Source organism: Eschrichtius robustus, chromosome 9 (assembly GCF_028021215.1).
Source record: "Eschrichtius robustus isolate mEscRob2 chromosome 9, mEscRob2.pri, whole genome shotgun sequence".
In the NCBI taxonomy this organism is placed as follows: Eukaryota; Metazoa; Chordata; class Mammalia; order Artiodactyla; family Eschrichtiidae; genus Eschrichtius; species Eschrichtius robustus.
The window spans coordinates 68,749,219-68,771,433 of record NC_090832.1 but is presented as its reverse complement, the minus strand read 5'-3'; the positions used below and the strand labels follow the sequence as shown (position 1 = coordinate 68,771,433).

The following is a 22,215-nucleotide window of genomic DNA, read 5'->3' as shown; positions in this document are numbered from 1 at the left end:
TTGATTGGCATTTCTCTAATAATTAGTGATTTCGTGCAGCTTTTCATGTGCCTCTTGGCCATCTATATGTCTTCTTTAGAAATGTCTATTTAGGTCTTCTGCCCATTTTTGGATTGGGTTGTTTGTTTTTTTGATGTTGAGCTGCATGAGCTGTTTATGTATTTTGGAGATTAATCCTTTGTCTGTTGATTCGTTTGCAAATATTTTCTCCCATTCTGAGGGTTGGCTTTTGGTCTTGTTTACGGTTTCCTTTGCTGTGCAAAAGCTTTTAAGTTTCATTAGGTCCCATTTGTTTATTCTTGTTTTTATTTCCATTTCTCTAGGAGGTGGGTCAAAAACGATCTTGCTGTGATTTATGTCAAAGAGTGTTTTTCCTACGTTTTCCTCTAAGAGTTTTATAGTGTCCGGTCTCACATTTAGGTCTTGAATCCATTTTCAGTTTATTTTTGTGTATGGTGTTAGGGAGTGTTCTAATTTCATTCTTTTGCATGTAGCTGTCCAGTTTTCCCAGCACCACTTATTGAAGAGACTGTCTTTTCTCCATTGTATATCCTTGCCTCCTTTGTCATAGATTAGTTGACCGTAGGAGCGTGGGTTTATCTCTGGGCTTTATATCCTGTTCCATTGATCTATATTTCTGTTTTTGTGCCAGTACCATATTGTCTTAATTACTGTAGCTTTGTAGTATAGTCTGAAGTCAGGGAGTCTGATTCCTCCAGCTCCGTTTTTTTTCCCTCAAGATTGCTTTGGCTATTTGGGATCTTTTGTGTCTCCATACAAATTTTAAGATTTTTTTGTTCTAGTTCTGAAAAAAAAGCCATTGGTAATTTGATAAGGATTGCACTGAATCTATAGATTGCTTTGGGTAGTATAGTCATTTTCACAATATTGATTCTTCCAATCCAAGAACATGGTATATCTCTCCATCTGTTTGTATCATCTTTAATTTCTTTCATCAGTGTCTTATAGTTTTCTCAGTACAGGTCTTTTACCTCCTTAGGTAGGTTTATTCCTAGGTATTTTATTCTTTCTGTTGCAATGGTGAATGGGATTGTTTCCTTAATTTCTCTTTCTGATCTTTCATTGTTAGTGTATAGGAATTCAAGAGATTTCTGTGCATTAATTTTGTAACCTGCAACTTTACTAAGTTCATTGATTAGCTCTAGTAGCTTTCTGGTGGCACATTTAGGATTATCTATGCATAGTATCATGTCATCCGCAAACAATGACAGTTTTAATTCTTCTTTTCCAATTTGTATTCCTTTTATTTCTTTTTCTTCTCTGATTGCCATGGCTAGGACTTCCAAAACTATGTTGAATAATAGTGGTGAGAGTGGACATCCTTGTCTTGTTCCTGATCTTAAAGGAAATGGTTTCAGTTTTTCACCATTGAGAATGATGTTTGCTGTAGGTTTGTCATATATGGCCTTTATTATGTTGAGGTAGGTTCCCTCTATGCCCACTTTATGGAGAGTTTTTATCATAAATTGGTGTTGAATTTTGTCAGAAGCTTTTTCTGCATCTATTGAGATGATCATATGGTTTTTATTCTTCAATTTGTTAATATGGTGTATCACATTGATTGATTTGCATATATTGAAGAATCCTTGCATCCCTGGGATAAATCCCACTTGATCGTGGTGTATGATCCTTTTAATGTGTTGTTGGATTCTGTTTGCTAGTATTTCGTTGAGGATACTTGCATCTATATTCATCTGTGATATTGGTCTGTAATTTTCCTTTTTTGTAGTACTTTCTTTGATTTTAGTATCAGGGTGACGGTGGCCTCTTAGACTGAGTTTGGGAGTGTTACTTCCTCTGCAATTTTTTGGAAGAGTTTGAGAAGGATGGGTGTTAGCTCTTCTCTAAATGTTTGAATTCACCTGTGAAGCCATCTGGCCCTGGACTTTTGTTTGTTGGAAGATTTTAAATTACAGTTTCAATTTCATTACTTGTGATTGGTCTGTTCATATTTTCTATTTCTTCCTGGTTCAGCCTTGGAAGGTTATACCATTCTAAGAATTTGTCCGTTTCTCGCAGGTTGTCCATTTTATTGGCATAGAGTTGCTTGTAGTCGTCTCTAACAATGCTTTGTATTTCTGTGGTGTTCGTTGTAACTTCTTTTTCATTTCTAATTTTATTATTTGAGTCCTCTCCCTCTTCTTCTTGATGAGTCTGGCCACTCTCGCCTTTTGAGATGGACCTCATTCTGTCTATGGAATGTGTATCTCTCTATATAAATCCACTTCTTACATATCACTTTGTCTCTCACTGAATTCTTTCTGCGCTAAGACATAAAGAACCTGAGCTTCAGTAAGTCCTGAGACCAGGTGTGTGATTTCAATGAAAAGACAGTGAGTTCAAGTTCCAATCTGAGTTGTGCAGTTTCAGCATGGATCCAAATAGCTGAGAGTTGTTTCCTGTTAGAGGAAAGGAATTAAACTGGGCTCTAGGCAGGGACAGGCTGTCAGATGAAGCAGGACAGCGCAGGGGGGCCACCATGGACAGATGTTCATGGCAGACTCGAGCACGGACGTGCAGGGAGAGAGAGCCTTCTACGACAGAAGAGTCCTGTCAGGGGGAGGTAAACTGGGGAGGCAGCTGGGCCAGACGGTGGAACTTTCGGGACACAGAGGGGAGAGGCGGGGCTGCATTTCATCCCGTAGAATATGGGAAGCCCTGAAGTTTCTGAGGGAGCAGCGCAGGGAAGGGGTGTTTCCAGAAGGTGAATTTGGCTACGAGGGGGGGTTTGGGGGCCATGGTGTTGGTGTCGGTAATGCTTCCAACCTTGTTATCATTATCATCCACGAAAGAGAAAATTTTATTTATTTAAGTATGAATTCATTTAAATTTAAATTAAATACTAAGGAATAAGATGGGAAGGGAAGGTGGAGCTTTGGAGGGCCACAACCATTGTAATGTCTAAGATTTTTTTCACCCCCCAAGAAGGCATTGAGAATGTGTGGTGTGAGGGGGCAGATCTGAGAGACACTGTGATGCATGAATTGATTCAACTTGGTTGATCTAGGAGGGGGAAGGGCAGGAGGGAGGGGGGCAAAATCAGCAAGGTCTCCACAGCTCCCTGCCTGAGTCACCTAAGAGAAAGCTGACAGAAAATCAGCAGGTTCACTAAGTGAAGGCCGGAATTATGGGTTTTGCAATTATCTCAAGGAAGCACAGGAGCCAATGTTTCGTCTCCTAAATTCAGCCCTTTGGTGGTTGGATGTGGCGCAGGAAGGGTTCTCCTGTGCTCTAGAAGCTGACATGGGGAGAGTACTGCAGGCCCAGCCACTGCCCCAACCTGCCCCTGGTCCCATCTTCCCCGCACACTCAATCTCGGCAGGTCCAGCCGTTGCCCCTCTGGGAAAGCAGACCCACACTCCGCCCTGCTCTGTGCTGGGCAGCTGACCACTAAGGGCAGCGTCCACATTTACAAACCCACCCCCAGGCAGGAGCACAAGTGGGGGCCCATATGCCACATGCTTGAATGTCTAAAGGTTATAAATCAAGCTAAGAAACTGCAAAATGATATATAGCCTCGCCTACTGTTTTGACAAATACACGTTCATGTCAACCCAGAAGGCCAAGCCCAACCTCAGAGCTCTGACTCCTGGGAGCTCCGGCCGGGACATGGCAGGGCAGGGAGTGCGGGCCCAGCTCCAGAGCTGCCCTTTTCCCACCATAGCAGCAGCCGGCACAGAGAAGAGCCTGGCGTGTGCTGGTGGACACCCCCGCCCACTATCTGAGCTCTATCGAAAGCCGTCTGAAAGGCAGCCCTCAGCCCCCTCTCAGCACTGGGGAGGGGGGGAGGGGAGGGAGAGGAGAGGGGCGAGGGGAGGGGGAGGGGAGGGGGGACCCCGCATGCGCAGTACAGCCCCCACCCCCCACCCCCGGGGCTCGCCTAGGGAGGAGGCCCGGGCAGGTCCCGAGGTGGGCTCCGGGCTGTGTGGACATGATTCTGGGTCCCAGTACCCAAGTGTGGCCTAGAAGGGAAATCTCAGGTGGGCACGTCCTCTTGGCCCACAGACCACGCCCTGAGTACAGGTGAGTGATCACACAGGACCCCCTTGCCTTGGCCTATGGCCACTGTTCACGGCGGGCCCTTGTCTTCTGCCCTCGGGTTGGTTCAGCCAATGAAGGTGCCAGCAGGTCTCAGAAGGCTGGAGGAGACTGAGAGGAACTGATTCTCTCCCCCAGCCCTCCCTGCAGGCTTCATGGGCCCACCCTCTCCTGGACGCCAGGGCTCCCCTGTAAGGGAGCCCCTTCCCAGGGCTCTTGGTCTTTTCCAGATTCTGGTAACTGCTCCCTCCTCTTGCCCTTCACCCCTAACCTGGTGAAGGCTCCACACTCTTCCAGCCCTCAAGGCTTCACTGCCAGCTTGCTGGTTTCCTTTAACCCTGCCCACCCCTTTGTGAGCAGACCTTCATTAAACTCTCCACTGTTCCCCCACTGTTACTGTAGCTTTTCCCAATGCCTCTCCCCTGGGCTCCGTCTGGGTGGATGGCCGCCCCCCAGGCAGACACTCAGGTGTCCCAGCTTCCTCTGGTTCCATCGGTGGCTGTCTCCCTCCTTCACTTCTCACGATCCCTCCACTTTTATTTTTTTAACTGGAGTATAGTTGATTTACAATGTTGTGTTCGTTTTAGGTGTACAGCAAAGTGACTCAGTTATACATATACATATATCCATTCTTTTTCAGATTCTCTTCTGGTATAGGTTATCACAGAATATTGAGTAGAGTTCCCTGTGCTATACAGTAGGTCCTTGTTGATTATCTATCTTATGTATAGTAGTGTGTGTATGTTAATCCCAAACTCCTGATTTATCCCTCCCCACAACATTTTCCCTTTGGTAACTATAAGTTTGTTTTTGAAATCTGTAAGTCTGTTTCTGTTTTGTAAATAAGTTCATTTGTATCATTTTTTAAAATTAGATTCCACATATGAGTGATATCATATGATACTTGCCTTTCTTTGTCTGACTTACTTCACTCAGTATGAAAATCTCTAGGTTCATCCATGTTGCTGCAAGTGGCATTATTTCATTTTTTTATGGCTAATATTACATTGTATATATATGTACCACTTCTGGGTATATACCCCAAAGAATTGAAAACAGGGTCTTGAATAGATGTTTGCACACACATGTTCCTGGCAGCATTATTCCCAAGAGCCAAAAGGTAAAAACAACCCAAATGTCCATTGACAGATGAATGGCAATTAAACAAGATGTGATATATTCATACAGTGGAATATTATTTGGCCTTACACGCTACAACATGGATGAACCTTGAAGGCATAATGCTAAGTGAATAAGCCAGTCACAAAAAGACAAATACTGTATGATTCCTAGAGCAGTCAAGTTCATAGAGACAGAAAGTGGAATGGTGGTTGCCAGGGGCAGGGGGAAGCAGGAGTAATGAGTTATTGTTTCAGGACTTACCTGGTGGCGCAGTGGTTAAGAATCCGCCTGCCAATGCAGGGGACACGGGTTCGATCCCTGGTCCAGGAGGATCCCACATGCCGCGGAGCAACTAAACCCGTGCGCCACAACTACTGAGCCTGTGCTCTAGAGCCCTCAAGCCACAACTACTGAAGCCCGCGCTCCACAACTACTGAAGCCTGCGTGCCTAGAGCCCGTGCTCTGCAACAAGAGAAGCCACCACAGTGAGAAGCCCGTGCACCACAACGAAGAGTAGCTCCCACTCGCCGCAACTAGAGAAAGCCCGTGCGCAGCCAAAAATAAATAAATAAATAAATTTATTTTTTTAAAAAAGAGTTATTGTTTCATTGACAGTTTAGGAAGATGAAAAAGTTCTGGAGATGTATGCTGGTGACGACTGCACAACAGTGTGAATATTCTTTTGCCACTGAACTATATGGTTAAAATGGTACATTTTATGCTATGTATGTTTTAGCCCAATTTTTTTAATTTTAAAAAATCAGCATTGCATTCTTTCTCCTAACAAATGGAGGGGAAACCCCAGGCCTCTGGAGGTTCTCCTAACCAGGACACACCAGCGTACCAGGCAGCTGGGAGCTTAGACAAGATATTTTTGTTTCAACTGATCCCTGGGATTATTAGGAAGCTACTAGATTTTTAATCTTTTCTCTTTCCAGACTGAAAAGGTCATCTGAGGGGTACCTAGTCTTAGGCAAATTCCTCTCTAGCAATTATTTTTAAATGTCAGTCCACAAGGAAGCCCCTCTTCGAAAAACAAGTTAGGAAGAGAAGACAGGGATGCAACACATACCCCACAATTGTTGACGGGCATCTTGTTGGCATGGCCTGCTGAGTGTGCACGGATGCTTTTTAGAGGGGCGTGTTAGGCTGGGCCGACACATTAGGGCCGGTTGAGCCCAGGCTCTGCTTTGGACCAGGTGTCTGGCACAGGGCTGCCCCCAAGGAAGGCGGGCTTCCTATTACTCACACAGAGCCATCTATGTGCTGTCTGCAAGCCTCCTTCCTCAGAGACACACCCACCCCCTGGCCAGTGCCTCTGCTCAGGAGTGAGGGGCTGGATGGAATGGAGACCCTCAGGAGGACCTGCAAGGAAGGCTTCTTGGCTCTAAACCATCTGCAGGTGCTCCAGGGATTACGGATTATAGCAATCATTGAAACCCCAGGCAGTGGGAAGCTCCCTCCTCTGATGGCCCCAGCCAGCCTGCTTGGCCATGTTGCAGCAGAAATAGAAATGAGACTTTTCTGATAAACAAGGAAAATAAGGAGACAATGAACAGGCTGGGGAAACAACATAAACAGGTCTGAAAGAGTTAAGCAATCTTGGTCATTGTTTAGCTGTTACTACTAACAAACACTTGTAGCTAGACTTGTCCTTCACAAAGCTGATTACTCTCTGACTCCATACAAATTATCCTTTGCACCTGGCCTTTCTTCTCCCCCTACACTCCCTTGTAGCACTCTTCATTTCAGAAAGAAGTTCATGGGCCGATAACTTCAGGGACACCAGACCCGGTTGCTGAGCCGCCTGATGCCAGCTTTGGCCATGAATTTGCAGAAGAAAAGAAATGCAAGACCTTCACTATTTTTGATCCTTATCATATACCCCGGACTGCAAGCCGAGCCCCACGTATAAAATCTTCTCCGATTCCCCAAGGAGGGGGGCACAGTTCTTGAGGCGTTAGCCTACTGTGTCTTCCCTTTGCCTGGCAAGGAAAATAAAAAGCCTCTCTATTTCTTATCTTCCAGTTCTCTGTCTCCGTATTTTTATTCGGCATCGGTGCACAGGGAGCCAGATTGGCACAGCCAGGACTCAACGAGTTGCAAAGATTCTTATATATGAGTTCATGTGTGTGTACCTCACCATGTGCTCCCCTGGTCCTATTTCATCCAAGTGACATCTAGACATCCAGGAAAGCCCTGCAGGGGAGAAAAGGTGCCCAGAAGACCAGCTGCTCTGGCGGGAGGGCGTCGGAAGGAGGAGTAGCCCCCTCCCTTGGCTTTGGTGACCGAGATCTTGACAGCTGATGTGTAAGAGCCTCAGGTCTTATCGCACCTGCTGGAGGTGACACCTCCTTCCCCGGAAGCTTTCCCTAAAGTCAGGGTCTTTCCCAGCCTCAGAGGCTTACTCAGGCAGGGAGGGGAAAGGGGCTGTCCTGATTCTCCACACTCTGGGCGACACCAGAAGTTGCAGGGATCAGGATACAGGAAGTCCAATTTGCTCCTCAAACGTGGCTTGAGGAAGGAGCACCCTGACTGAGGCTGCAGCCTGTTGGATGATTCTATTCAGAGCTGGGTTTTCTGGGAACGTGGCAGGATTTCACCTGCCAGTCCTGAGAGCTACCTCCTGGCTTTCCTGGCTTTCTCCCAGAGGAGGAGGGCGTTTTTATGAGGCTTTCACTTTTGCATCTGACATCACAGAGGAAACCCAAGTTCTGCCCCCAGTTGTTCTGTGGCCATCACTTAACCCCCTGGACCCCAGGCTCTTCTTCTGTAAACTGAAAGTCCTAACCAGGTGATGGCTCAGGCTCCTGCCAGCGACATCAACCTCCGTCAGAAAGTTACAATGTGTTATTCAGAAGATCACCCACACCCAGACACACACAGCTGCCCTACAAAACTGTGCATTGAGGCAGGGTCACGTTGTGACTTTTGAGGACGCTGGGCACTTTTGCCTTCGTGGGCCCTTCCACCAGAAAAAAAATATTTAAAAAGCATACAACTGTGGTGGTATAAAGATGAATATATTAATATTATATATTAACATTTTCTTCTACCTAAAATTTTATTTTTTTCTTCTGACTTTAAAATAACATCTTAACAGGGGCCCCTAGGAGTATTGTTTGTGAGCCCTAAACACGCCTGCTCTGCCTAGTGGCCCAGCACTGGGGGATGTGCGGATTGAGGGGGTAAGAAAGAGACCCAGCTAGGAGAGCGGGCCTTCCTCAGTAGCTATGTGACCTGGACCAGTCACCTTACCTCTCTGTGCCTCAGTTTCCCCATCTGGGCATAATAGTAGTACCTACTTCACGGAGTTGTGAGGAATGAAGTAAGATCGTGTCTGTAAGTACCCTGGGTAGAATGGTACCTGGCACAGAAGTCACTAGAAGTTGTTCATTGTCATTAATGCTGTTGTTTGTCAACCTTGTTCCAGTTGCCTTGCTGACCCTCTGCATCTTACCCGACCCTCTAGAAGAAAGGCAAGGGGAGCAAGGATGTCTCGCTTGGACTTCCTGGAGCACATACAGCTAATTTTAGAGCTGCTTATTCAGGGAAATGTTACTGAATTTCAGAAAACTCTCTGGTGGCATTACCCAAAACAAGCCCTCGAGGGCACCAGAACCCCCTAGCTGTGCAGCATTCCACCCGGGGCAGGAAGAAGAGGCAGGGGCTGTCATCTGTCGCCTGCTCTCTCCTCCTGCTCGGCAGGTGTCAGAGCTCAGGGAACTGAGTGGGAGGCTTTGAGTCCTTGTAAAATGCAACGGCCTCTGGGATAAATTAATGTCCTAATCCCCTAACAGTCACACGAGGGAGGCCTGACAGCTGGGTTTTTCTAAGGGGCCGTGAGCCTGTATGTGCCAGGGCTTTACATACATTATCTCGTTTAATCCTGACAGCAACCCCAGATGGACGGATTACTATCCCCATTTCACAAACCAGCAAGCAGAGGCTCAGAGAGGGTCGGTGACTTGCCCGCAAGTCACCCCTACTCCTTCCTGCCGCCCCAGGAGAACGTTGGCACCTGAGAGGAGTTCAGGAGCAAGATAAGGGAGAAATGGAAACCCGCCTGCCTGGGTCTCCCTGGCCGGGGCCCATCAGCGGCCATGCTCCGGGCCTCAGTTTCCCCACCTGCGCAAGGGGGGCGTGGGCCCCGTGTCTCATGCACTCTGCAGTTCTCATCCCTCTCCCTGCCTGGTTGGTGCAGATGGCCGCCTCCTTGCCCAGCCCCCTCCCCTCTGTGGCATTCCTCCTGTCCCCACCACTCCTCCCCAACCCGCCGAAGCAGGGAAGCTCCTTTGGGGCAAGTCTGCAAGGGAGCTTTGCAAGGCATTAAACTGTTGCTGCATTGGCAAGCAGGGGGCCCCCTCAGAACCCCAAATTCCCAGCCAGGCACGGGATAGCAGAGCCGGGGAGTCCTTTTCTGTGTGGACGCTCAAGCCCTGCCACCCCCCCCCAACCCACGCAGCTCTTATGCTCTTATTTTTTTCGGAAAGGAAAGTTGGCAGCAGCAGGGCTGGGCCTCCATGAATGTAAACAGCTTAATCATCCTCAGGTCCTTTTCTCAACAGCCCTCTCCACTCACTTCCTTCCAGCTCTTTTCTCCTGGGGATAATTAGTGACTCCGGAGCCAGCTGGGCTTCTCTGAGTGTGAGTGGGAAAATCAGGGACCCCTGGGGGAGGGCTGTGCCTGAGGGAACCCACTGGAAGAGCAGCAGGAGGCAGCCCTGGCATCAGGCCCCAAAGGGCCGAGGGGAGGACACAGTCTTACCTCCAAAGGCGGGCCTCATGGTGAAGTCATGGTCATCCACTCTGAGAAGTGGCTGAGGTTTTCCCTTTCGGATTTTGGTCACATCAAGGTTCTTCTTATATAGGTGACTGCAAAGACAAGCAAGAAACTGTTTTCCATCAGCCCACCAAGGCATCGCGTGAGAAGATTTGGGGAGATTACTTCCTGCAGGATGTACGTGTCACTCACCTTTTCCGCCATCCTACCATCTCTTTCTCCACTGAAGGGAGGTCGAGAGATAAAGGGTCCCCCCTGCTTACCTCCACCACCCCGGGCCCTCACGGGCAGGCTGACCCGAGGACCTGGCCCTTCCAGAGGTTTCCTAAAGTAGATCCCCCCGAGGCAGGACACCATCCTACCTTGCAAGCTCCTAGCTGTCTTGCCCAAAGTCATGATTGGATGACCAACAGTTGGGTCTAATGGTGGAGAATTATGATGGGTCTTTTTTTTCTGTTAAAATATTTCTTCAGTGTTGTTTTAATATTGGTTTTGCGATAAGGAAAATTCTTAGGGACTTCCCTGGTGGTCCAGTGGGTAAGACTCCACGCTCCCAATGCAGGGGGCCTGGGTTCGATCCCTGGTCAGGGAACTAGATCCCGCATGCCGCAACTAAGACCCGGCACAGCCAAAATAAATAAATAATAAATAAATAGTTCTAAAAATCAATATAACAAAGTGGCATATTTTTTAAAATAAAATAAAATAAAATTCTGAGACAAATGTAGTTAAAGTTTTAAAAGGCTGGTGTTATCCTAGCCAGACCTGATGCTCTTTTTTTTTTTTTAGAGTATTAGTCATTTTTTAAAATTTTTATTTATTTATTTATTTATGGCTGTGTTGGGTCTTCGTTTCTGTGCGAGGGCTTTCTCTAGTTGTGGCAAGCGGGGGCCACTCTTCATCACGGTGCACAGGCCTCTCACTATCGCGGCCTCTCTTTGCGGAGCACAGGCTCTAGAGCACAGGCTCAGTAATTGTGGCTCATGGGCCCAGGTGCTCCACGGCATGTGGGATCTTCCCAGAGCAGGGCTCGAACCCGTGTCCCCTGCTTTGGCAGGCAGATTCTCAACCACTGCGCCACCAGGGAAGCCCAGACCTGATGCTCTTTACATCTGTCCAGTTGGCAGCTGTCTGAAGAATCCACCCTGGCGGAGAGAGCCTCAACCCTTGGGAGAACAGACAGTTCACAGCCAGTGGGCATCAAGGCCACAGGTGGGCACAGTGTTGCTCCGACCATCCAGTCAGGTGGTGGGCGGGGGAGCTGGAGCCCAGGACTGCAGACCCTGCTTCCCTGTCCTTCCTTTAACCCAGAGGAAAAAGGAGTAATTCTCTCCTCTTTTTCACTCACACTCATTCTTTCCAGATCTTTTTTTTATTCCCCACCACAATCACACATAATCCTAAAGCAGTCAAATTCAAAATCTTCTAAAGCAATAGTCTACTTAGGATTATCACTAAACAGGAAGAATAATAAGAGGGGAGGGAAAAGAAGATGGAGAGGAAGCAAGGCAGGAAGAAAGGAAGGCTAGGAGGCAGGTTATTTGGACATTTGGGTCTGACAGGATATGAGCTTTAAATCTTTTCTTTTTTTTTTTTCTGGCCGTGCCTCGAGGCTTGTGGGATCTCAGTTTCCCCGACCAGGGATTGAACCCAAGACCTGGCAGTGAAAGCCCGGAATCCTAACCCCTAGGCCACCAGGGAACTCCCTGAGCTTTAATTCTTGACAGAAGAAAATAATCTTATAAGAAGTCAGTGTTACTATCATATCTGTTATGTGCTGGCTATTGAAGGGTTTTAGAAGTCAATGAAGAGATTTTGTTTTTGAGTGTGTGTTGTTCAGCTATATATACCCCTATTTACTCTCCACGTTCTTACCACATTTTGTTGACTTTTTAGAGAAACAAGCATATTTCCTGTTTAAACCCTGTAAGAGGAAAGGGACATATTTCCTGTCTCGAGGTCCTGTTCTTTGAGACATCTTCCTATGAAATCCTTCTTAACTTTCATTCTCTACCAGCTCTGCCCAGATGGTATCACTTGATGGGAGGTCTGAAGCTGTGCTGATCAATAAAACAGCCACTAGTCACATGGAACTGTTTAGATTTAAGTTAATTAAAATTAGATAAAATTAGTATTCAGTTTCCTCGGTTACACTAGCCATATTTAGGTGCTCATAGGTGTCTGATCACTACTATACTGGACAGTGCAGATATATAACATTTCCACAATTGGGAAAAGCTTGATTATTCAGTGCCGACCTGACCCTCAACCGTCTTCCCCACCCAAGAAGCAGATTCCCCTGTGAGCTGGGCCTCCCCGCCTTACAGCCCTGCTCTGGGAGTCACCTCGTCCAGCTTCTCACAGCTCAGGACCTCCCAGGCAGGCTCCCGCTTCTGCTGAAGGCTCGGTACCAGCTGTTTCTCTCTATTCAGTTCCTCCCTTCAACCTTGGGGAGTTCAACATCCAGATCATAGGAGAGCAAAATTTGCCACCTCAAAATGTGTCTCTTTGGCATGTGGATTATTTTGAGCTGAAAACAATCAAGGCCCAAAAGATCCAGGAAGAACCTTTGAGCTTCCCCCTAACTGCCTAAAAGAATTTGCACAGAGGGCCTGTTCCTGGAAGAGAACTGTCACCAGAGATCTCTGCAAAGAATATGGGCTAGGGGTGGTGGGGAGAAACTCTGCTGGGCCTGAAGACCAGAGTCCACTTGGTGTCCCATTGTCTCTGCACAGCCCGGCACACCATTGGTTTACCAAACACTTCCATCTTTTTTTTTTTTTTAATCTTATTTATTTTTGGCTGCATTGGGTCTTCATTGCTGCACGCGGGCTTTCTCTCTAGTTGTGGCGAGCAGGGGTACTCTCCAGTTGCGGTGCATGGGCTTCTCATTGCGGTGGCTTCCCTTGTTGCGGAGCACGGGCTCTAGGCGCGCAGGCTTCAGTAGTTGTGGCTCGCGGGTTCTAGAGCTCAGGCTCAGTAGTCATGGCGCACAGGCTTAGTTGCTCCAAGGCATGTAGGATCTTCCCGGACCAGGGATCGAACCCATGTCCCCTGCATTGGCAGGCAGATTCTTAACCACTGAGCCACCAGGGAAGTCCCTCTTTTTCATCTTCACGTGAATTGCCTTCCTCCCCTTTGTAGTCCTAAACCACTACCCCCAACATCCTCCTTTGTCTTTAGCTGAAGATGGTTTTTAAGCTGAGGGTTTGGCCATTTAGGTGAATTACTCAGTTTTCCTGGGTCTTTCCCATGGATACAGGTTATTAAACTTTGGTTTGATTTTCTCCTGTTAATCTGTCTCATGTCAATTCAACTCTTAGACCAGCCAGAAGAACTTAGCAGGGTAGAGGAAAACGTCTTCATCCCGGACAAAACGGACAGCCATCCTGCAGTCTGGTTGCACAACTCTTCAATTCCTGGACTCAAGTTTATTTGCTCAACACATTTCTATGGATCACCTACTCTGTCCAAACGCTGCTCACTCAAGTCACGGGAGGACATATATTCACCTCCCCTACAGAGCTGATGACCTAGTGGGAGAAATAGACAATAAACAAGTGGACAGATAAAGAATGTAACTTCAAAAAGTGTTGGGACCTCCCTGGTAGTCCAGTGCGTAAGACTCTGCGCTCCCAATGCAGGGGGACTTGGTTCAATCCCTGGTCGGGGAACTAGATCCCGCATGCATGCCACAGCTAAGAGCCTGCATGCTGCAACTAAAATATCCCACATGCCACAACTTAGACCCAGCGCAGCCAAAATAAACAAATAAATAGAAAGTGCCATAAATATATCATAGAGCAGGGTAAGGAAGAAGAGAGAGATGGGTTGGGGTAGAGGGTGATCAGAGAAGCCCTCTGAGCCCTGGAAAGGGTGAGTCATGAGAGGAGCTGAAGAAAGTGCATTCTGGGAGAGGGAAGAGCAAGTGCAAGTGTCCTGAGGTGAGTGTGGCTTGTGTGTGGAACAGTAAGAAAACCAGTGGGCAGAGAATAAGGAGGAGGAAAGCAGTAAGAAAGGAGGTGGGAGACAAGGCCAGGGACTAGATCCTGAGGTCCTCAGGGATATATACTGAGTGGGGAAACCCATGGGAATTCTGAGCAGGGGAGTCAAAAATTCTGGTTTAACACCTGGGAAGATCACTCAGGTAGAGGAGACTGTGGGAGGGCAGAGAAGAAATGGGAAACCATTAGGAGACTTCTGCTGAGAGAACATGGTGCCTGGGTTAGGGCGGTAAGGGGTGGAGCTGTAGAGAAGTGATCAGAAAGGCTTTGCTGATGGATTGGGTATGGGGTATGGGGGAAACAAAGAGGCAGGGATGGCCCAGGTTTACGACGAGCACCTTGGTGAATGGTGGGGCATTCGCTGAGATGGTAAAAACTGGAGGAGTGGCATGTTTGTGGGGATGACGGTGCATCAGATTCTTAGAAGCCGTCTTGATGTCCAGACGCCTGTGAGACACCAGGTAGGAAGTGCAAATAGGGTGGGTGCAACTCAGAAGACAGTAGCAGTAGCAGTGTTTTCACTTCCCTTGGCCTTGTAGGTTCTGGGGGGGCCCCTGGGGGCTCAGCAGATGTGCCTGACCCTCCTTCTCCCAGAGCCCTTTGACTCTGCCCTCAACACCCTGGCCTGGCTTCCTCAGCTTGTCCCCTTCTCACTGCTCATTCTCATCAGCATTCAGACGGATTCGACTCTCTCTCACCTTGAACCAGAATGAAGCAGAAAATCTGTCTGGACCCCACGTCTCTTCACGCAAAATTAATTGAAAAGTGATGGCGGGACAGTGGTGGCAGTTATACTCTTCTTTGAACATTTCCTTTTTTTAAAAAAAAATCTCTCCCCGCCTCTCAATAAATAAATAACTTTCCCAAAGACCTGCTGCCATTCCTCACTCCTGAGCACTTCTTGCCCCACTCGTGCCTGAGCCGAGGCCTTGAAGGTGCACTTGCCAAGGGTCAGGGAGGACCAGCCTCTGCTGGAAATCTCGTCTTCCAGGACAGGGTGCTTGTCCTGTCTCAGCTGCCTTCTCTTCCCTCTCGACACTCCCTTTGGCAGTGGCTTCAACTGTCATTCACTTACTGATGATTCCTAAATCTATGTCCCTTGCTCTACACCTTTATATCCTACTGTCTAACAGATCATCCCCAGTTGGGTATCCTATAGGCATTTAAACTCAACACGTCCATAGTTTGGGACCCGCTGAGTGGGAGGTGACCCAGCTGAAGGACACGTGGGCGTTATATGAAACTGGCGGGAGGGTAGGAGGGGTGAGGCTGAAATGGACAGACTGAGGCTGCAGGGGCTCAGCCAGGGAGAGCCTTGAAGATCCTGTTAAGAATTTTATCTTTACCCATGGGACTTCCCTGGCGGTCCAGTGGTTAAGACTCCCCGCTTCCATTGCAGGGGGCGCGGTTCGATCCCTGGTCAGGGAACTAAGATCCTGCGTACTGCGTGGCCAAAAAAAGAAAAAAAAAAAAGAATTTTATTTTTATCCAAAAGCCAAGGAAAAAGAGGAAGGGTGTTGGGCACTTGGAGAACGAAGCTATGATCAGATATGCTTTTGGACAAGCTCGTTGCAGCTGCACACTCCGAGGACGAGAGGCCAATGGCTTCTTCCTGTAGCTGGAAGGTGGGACCTAAGTCAGTTCCCTAGAAGCACGTGTGGTCATGGAGGGGCCCTTCCAAGGAGCTTCCGCCCCCCCGGGTCTCTTCCCCAAGAAATGGAGTAGGACCAGGCCCGGCTCCCTGCACAGCGACTGCTGGGGGGCCGTATACAGAAGCCCCAGCAGAGACACCCCGGGAACGTGGAAGCAGAGCTCAGCCTGAGGGCTTAGCCGATCACAGACGTTAAATTGTGAGGGCAGCCAGCTCACTGCCCCCTGGCTCGCGGGGAGCAAATCCCTCCCGGTCAGCACAGTTTCTCAGTTGAGAGGGGAGGATTAGGGGAAGGGGAGTTCCCGCATGCCAGCACCCCGGCGAGAGGGAGGAGATTGAAACCCCAGTGCCATTAATAAGGACCCAGAATTTTTCTTACGGGTCCAGTTATTTGATAACTCAGGCCGCTGATATCCTGATCCTTGGGCTATTGGTGTAAGCTAGATGCCCTGCATCCATCCTCCACGGGAGATGCCGGCCACTGCCCCATCCCAGACTCCAGGGGCTCGGCTCTCCCACCCCAGACTCCTCCAGGGGCCATATGCCGAGCCCCAGCCCCGCGGTGGGGCTGCCAGAACCTTCACGGAACCTCAGACCCAGCCTTGTCGGGGTGTGGAGGGGGGAGAGAAGAAGAAAAAGTGCATTTGAGAAGCAGGGTTGGTGAGCTGCAGTCACCACATCATTCCAGTGGGTTTCAATTGGAGAAATGAGGTTCAGAAAGATCAGGAAACACGGCCACACAGCCAGGGAGCAGCAGAAGCAGGGCCTGAACCTGGTTTCTCCTGACTTCCCAACCCCACTTCCTTCCCCAGATCCCTAGGGAGGGTGAGGGTCACTGGGTAGCAGGAGAGCAAAGCGGCTCCTGAGTCCAGCACTGGAACCATGATGCCAGAGGAGAGAAGGACGGCCAAGGGCAGGTGGAACCAAAGGGGCAGCAAATGGGAAGGAAAGATGAAAGGGGACCTCAGGCTTCGGGACCAGGAGGGGCCACACAGTGTGATCAGGGCAGAGCCCAGACTCCCAGATCGTGGTGTATTTTCAGATCTCAAGGGAGAAGGGCGTCTCTTGGCAGGAAAGCAATCATGTGGTCAGGAGGCCAGGAAAGCAATCATGTGGTCAGGAGGCCGCCTTAGGCAGCAAGGGCGGGGAGTAAACCTGGGAGGCTGAGAGGCAGGAAGAACACAACAAAAGAAACAGCCAAGAGCAAACAGGCTCACTTGGCAGCAATTCAATAAAGGGACACAAAGGATCAGAATACAGGAAGCAGTTTTGAAAAAGCAGTTGCTGGACAGAATAATTGTTTTGTGAGGGTGTGTTGGCCAGGGTGACACAGGGAAGGCTGACAGGTTAGAAGAAGTCCTCTCGGTGTGTGTGTGTGTGTGTGTGTGTGTGAACAGGACTTGTAAGAGAAGGAGCTACTCCACAGAGCTGAACTGCTCTAAGACTGTAATGAGAAAGGTTCAGGTCATTTTATTCCTATTTAAACTCTTGTGTCGATAATGAAAGTACCTTTTAGTCAGATGTTTGGCTGAAATTTTTCACAGACAGACATAGCTCTATGATTGTCTGAGCGTGTACACGCCCTGGTGGATTACAGAAAGGCCTAGAAGCATGTTCCCTGATACGTTTTCTCTATCCTTTTTCCCAGCTTCTGTTCAATAATTATTTTATATTCTTTGAATGTGTATGTTCACCTTTTCATCCACTTTAACACCTCATGGGATAGATTTCAAAAAGTTATCTTCACCCCTAAGGGTCAAATTCAATTCATCCATAAACAGTATAAAGTTTCCTCAAAAAACTAAAAATAGAACTACCATATGACCCAACAATTCTACTCCCAGGTATATATCTGAAGAAAATGAAAACACTAATTTGAAAAGATACGTGCACCTCAATGTCCATAGCAGCATTGTTTACAATGGCCAAAATGTGGAAGCAACCTAAGTGTCCATCAACGGATGAATGGATAAAGAAGGTGTGGTCTACATATACAATGGAATACTACTCAGCCATAAAAAAGAAAGAAAATTTGCCATTTGCAACAACATGGATGGACTTGGAGGGTATTACGCTAAGTGAAATAAGTCAGACAGAGAAAGACAAATACTGTATGGTATTACTTATATGTGGAATCTAAAAAACAAAACAAACTAGTGAATATTTAAAAAAACAGACTCACAGGTATAGAGAACAAACTACTGGTTACCGGTAGGGAGAGGGAAGGGGGAGGGGCAAAATAGGGCTAGGAGATTAAGAGGTACAAACTACAATGTATAAAATAAATAAGCTACAAGGATACATTGTACAACACAGGGAATATAGCCAATATTTTATAATAACTATAAATGGAGTATAATGTATAAAAATTTAGAATCACTATGCTGTACACCTGAAACTAATACAATACTGTAAACCAACTATACTGCAATTAAAAAAATTTTTTTAAATAAATTCAGTCTGTCCACAAGCTCATGCAGGTGTCTGAGAACGAGACTGTGGGTCTTCTGAGAGTAACAGAGATGCTGTAACTGCCCAGGCTGCCAAGTGGAATCCCTGAGGGTCCCTGAGGGGCTCGTGCTGAACCCCAGCACCATTATTAGAAAATAGACAGGTTCAGACAACGATTTCCCTTCAGACCTAGTAAATCAGGATCCTAGGTTCTGGTCCTGTCAAGCTACTACCGAGCTGTATGAATTACTCATGCCGACGTTTTAGCATCTGTAAAATAAGACAGTGTTTCCCCATGTGTGCTCTGTGGACTATGAATCCCACAAGATAGTCCCAAAAAAAAGTGTTGTTCTTTTTTTTTTTTTTAAAGAAACACTGCATAATTTATCTTCCTCTTCAAGATTCACAACCTCTATTGGCATAATAAATGTTCTATAAGTTCTGCTATAAACATATCTGTCTAAAATGGTCTAAACCAGGATTTCCCAACCTTCTTTGACCCTGGAACCCCCTCTTCATACAACACCTATTCACATTTCACAGAATTAGAACTCAGGGAAATTGCTGGACCCCATGACCTCTGAAGTTCCTGCCAGTTCAACAGCCTAGGATTCTGGCTACATAACCAGGATGAGTCTTCGAGAGTGGTGCCTCTTTCCCAACACCCTGGACAATTTGTACCTATTTGCTTTCTGACTGAGTAGAATTAGACTTCACAGAGTATTTACATCTCCCAGAGCAGCAGTCTCCAAAGTAGGGGCACACCTGGAGGGCTCAGGATGCTCCACTGGGATGCAAGAAGTAGAAATTGTAACTCTCATTTATAGTTAGTTTTTATCTAAAAATAAGGAAGCTTTGGGGCGTCCCTGGTGGCACAGTGGTTAAGAATCCACCTGCCAATGCAGGGGACACGGGTTCGAGCCCTGGTCCGGGAAGATCCCACATGCCGCGGAGCAACTAAGCCCGGGAGCCACAACTACTGAGCCCGTGTGCCACAACTGCTGAGCCCGTGTGCCACAACTCCTGAAGCCTGTACACCTAGAGCCCGTGCTCTGCAACAAGAGAAGCCACCGCAATGAGAAGCCTGCGTACCACAACGAAGAGTAGCCCCTGCTCAACGCAACTAGAGAAAGCCCAAGAGCAGCAACGAAGACCCAATGCAGCCAAAAATAAGTACATAAAATAAATTTATAAAAAAAAAAAAAAACTGTGAGAAACAAATGTTTAAAAAATTAAAAAAATAAAAATAAGGAAACTTTTCAGCTTTAATTTAATATACATATTGATAATAGTACATGTATGTAATTTGTGTATATATATGTAAACACATCAGTGGGTATGGTTTCAAAAAATTGTCACTGATAGCGGTACGTGGTCAAAAAGAGAGACCACTGACCTAGAAAATGTGCCTCAAGATATTAGTTAATATTCATAATCACTAGTTCACTCAGTGCTTAGTAGAATGGAAAAACAGACATGTAACATGGCGTGTTACACATGGCGTGGATATCTTAGCTGCTTGCTCTTTTCTTCATGCTGAACAGGCCTAGAATATCGTGCTTCGTACATCAGTTCAAAATAAACGTATTAAGGATCTTCGATCTGTGATGTAGTTATGTTAAGTGCAAATTCTGGGCCTAACCAGTTATTTCTTGGAAGTGTTTCCATTACATCATGAAATAGCCTTCACTGTTGTCCACATGTATATTTTTAATAACCTAGCAAGTTTCAAACATCTTCTCAAAGATTCAAAACAGTACAATGAAACCTGATAGCATTATAAAATTGTTCCCAATCAAATAATTTAAAGAAGACAACTCCCAGTTACATTTTTTTCTTAATAAGTCAAACTACATTCCTATATACAGTTCCCCTCAAAAAAAAAAATTCTTTTTTTTTTTTTTTTAAAGTGAAAGGTTTATTTAGAGAGATACACACTCCATAGACAGAACGCCAGGGTGGCCCCAGGGCATGGGGTAGTCTCAGAAAGTGAGAGCAGCCCTGAAATATGGGGTGTTAGTTTAAAAACAAAGAATTCTTGAGTGTAATTCCTTAGCAGGTCATCTATGGTCCCTACAGGATGTAATCCCAAGAAACTAAGCAGCACAATCTGAGAAGTACAACAATGCTTTACCCACTAAGTCTTCAACTACCTGACTTAAATCAAAATGCTTTGGCTGAACACAGACACCAGAATGAAAGGCTCAGCCTGGTCTAGCTCCCCTCTCTCGCTGCTGGTGACACAATAGTGTGTTTGTGCCCAGGGAGAGGCTGTGTTGGGTGAGGGCGAGGTCCTATCTACCCCCGGCTGGAAAACAGATTCCAATAGGACGGACGATCTAACCACTAGCCCTCCTGGGAGCTGTCCCACTGTGTGTCACTGCCACCACGAATCACCTCCCTCCCCTCCTGCCCACAACTTTACCTTGGCTTGGACGTTTCCAGCTGCCCTGTCCATCCCCTCTTCTTGGGCTTTCTGCTCTCCACAAGAACCATCAGGCAAAACAAGAACAAAATGAGTCTTGAAAAATAAGGCATCCTGTGAATGTCTGTGATGCCACAAGCTGCTTTCCAGTAACCTGCAGCGGGGCAGATCCCCCCAGGCTTAACCATTGACTTGGTCTTCTGCCTCGAGCCAGGGCAGCAAGGAGGGCATGGCTGGCCAGGCTGAGTTTCCCGATTTAATACTGATACTGATGCTTGTGCCACCCTACTTCCCACCCCCTCGGGCCATGACACAAACACCAAGGCTTTGCCTTCCCCGCTACTTAGTGATTGGCTATTAGTCAGTAAGTTGGTTCTCCTGTGAAGCTCAGCTTCCGCTGAGTCCTAGAACAGCTTTGGCTAAAACTGTTATATAAAAAAAAAAAAAATTAAATCTCTTGGACATGCCAGCTTTTTGCTGAGATCATTAATCCATCTCTCTGGCGATATAAAACCAGTCTGTCACATCCGCCAGGGAGCAGGTTGGATTCTGAGTGGATTTGCAGGGAAGACTTATAGACACGGAGATGGGCACCTGAATGTGCCCCGGAAATGCTGAGTAAACACGCAAATGACCTGTTTCCACAGGGTTGCTTTATTTCTTGAGCTAAGAGCCTGTGCTTCACCTATGGCCAAGGGTGCTTGCTTTTCCCCCAAATACACATCTTTTTTTTTTTTTCAATGAAAACACACCTTATCAAAACATAAAACATATTTTGATTTTGAAGGAAAGCATAAACCAAAGGAGAATTCGTGATTATGTAAGCTCTTCTTCCTGGCATGAGCACTAGATTAATGTTGGTCTTTCATCCTAAAATGTATACTGTCATCGCTGATTCACTTTGTTATAAAGCAGAAACTAACACACCATTGTAAAGCAATTATACTCCAATAAAGATGTTTAAAAAAAATGTATAATGCCATCATAAATGAGGCTTGATTCCTATTCTGGGATATGGAATTACGAACATCAGAAGTGAAAAGATACATGTGGTTATGTTTCATCTACTCTGCAGAAGAAAATGTTTAAAAACTACCTATTGCTTGCTTGCTGTGTCCTGGGAATGGAGATGATGAGTGTGGTAGAGACACAGGGAGATGAGGATGGAGGTCAGAAGGAGAAATAGCTAAAACTGAAACAGAATTAGGGTTTTCTTATGTAAGAAGGAATCAAGAGAAGCTCTTTTGATCCCTTTAAGCAAAGTAGAATGATATGATCCACTTTAGTTTTTCAGGAATTCCTAAGAGGGATCAGTTGGGTCAGAGAAGACCCAACTGATTGATCTCTTTTGACTATGTTAAAAGAGGATGAGGCCCTGCCCTAAGGGATGGGAAGAGGGAAGGAGAAGAAGAGGGAAGACAGAAGAATGTGACAGTCAAGTTATCACCGAAGGAGAATATACATGGTGACTGAATAGAGTAGGAGGTGAGAGAACACAATGAATGCTAGGACCCCAGTTTGGAGGCAGGTCTGGTGGGTTGGTACCACCATTATCTGATGTCCCTGAGAGGTGGACAAGTTTGGTGGGGGTGGGGGGGGGAGGATGAGATAAATTTTGACTTATGGAGTTTGAGGCGTCATGGGACCTCTGGATGCCCAGTAGGCAGCTGGAGTATGAGCCTGGAACTCAGGAGAAAGGTCTGGATTGAAGAAATAGATG

General features: G+C 46.8%; 1 protein-coding gene across 1 annotated transcript in view; it reads right to left on the bottom strand.

Annotated features, from left to right (window-relative positions):
• The window catches only part of GABRR2 (gamma-aminobutyric acid type A receptor subunit rho2), a 37,857-nt gene extending 17,174 nt beyond the window's left edge, over positions 1-20,683 (bottom strand). Inside the window, exons 1-2 of the mRNA XM_068550963.1 lie at positions 20,496-20,683; positions 9,950-10,056 (exon numbers count right to left, since the gene is read on the bottom strand). Of these exons, the coding sequence (XP_068407064.1) occupies positions 9,950-10,056; positions 20,496-20,683 (295 nt within the window). The remainder of the gene's footprint in view (positions 1-9,949; positions 10,057-20,495) is intronic.
• Positions 20,684-22,215: the final 1,532 nt, after the last annotated feature.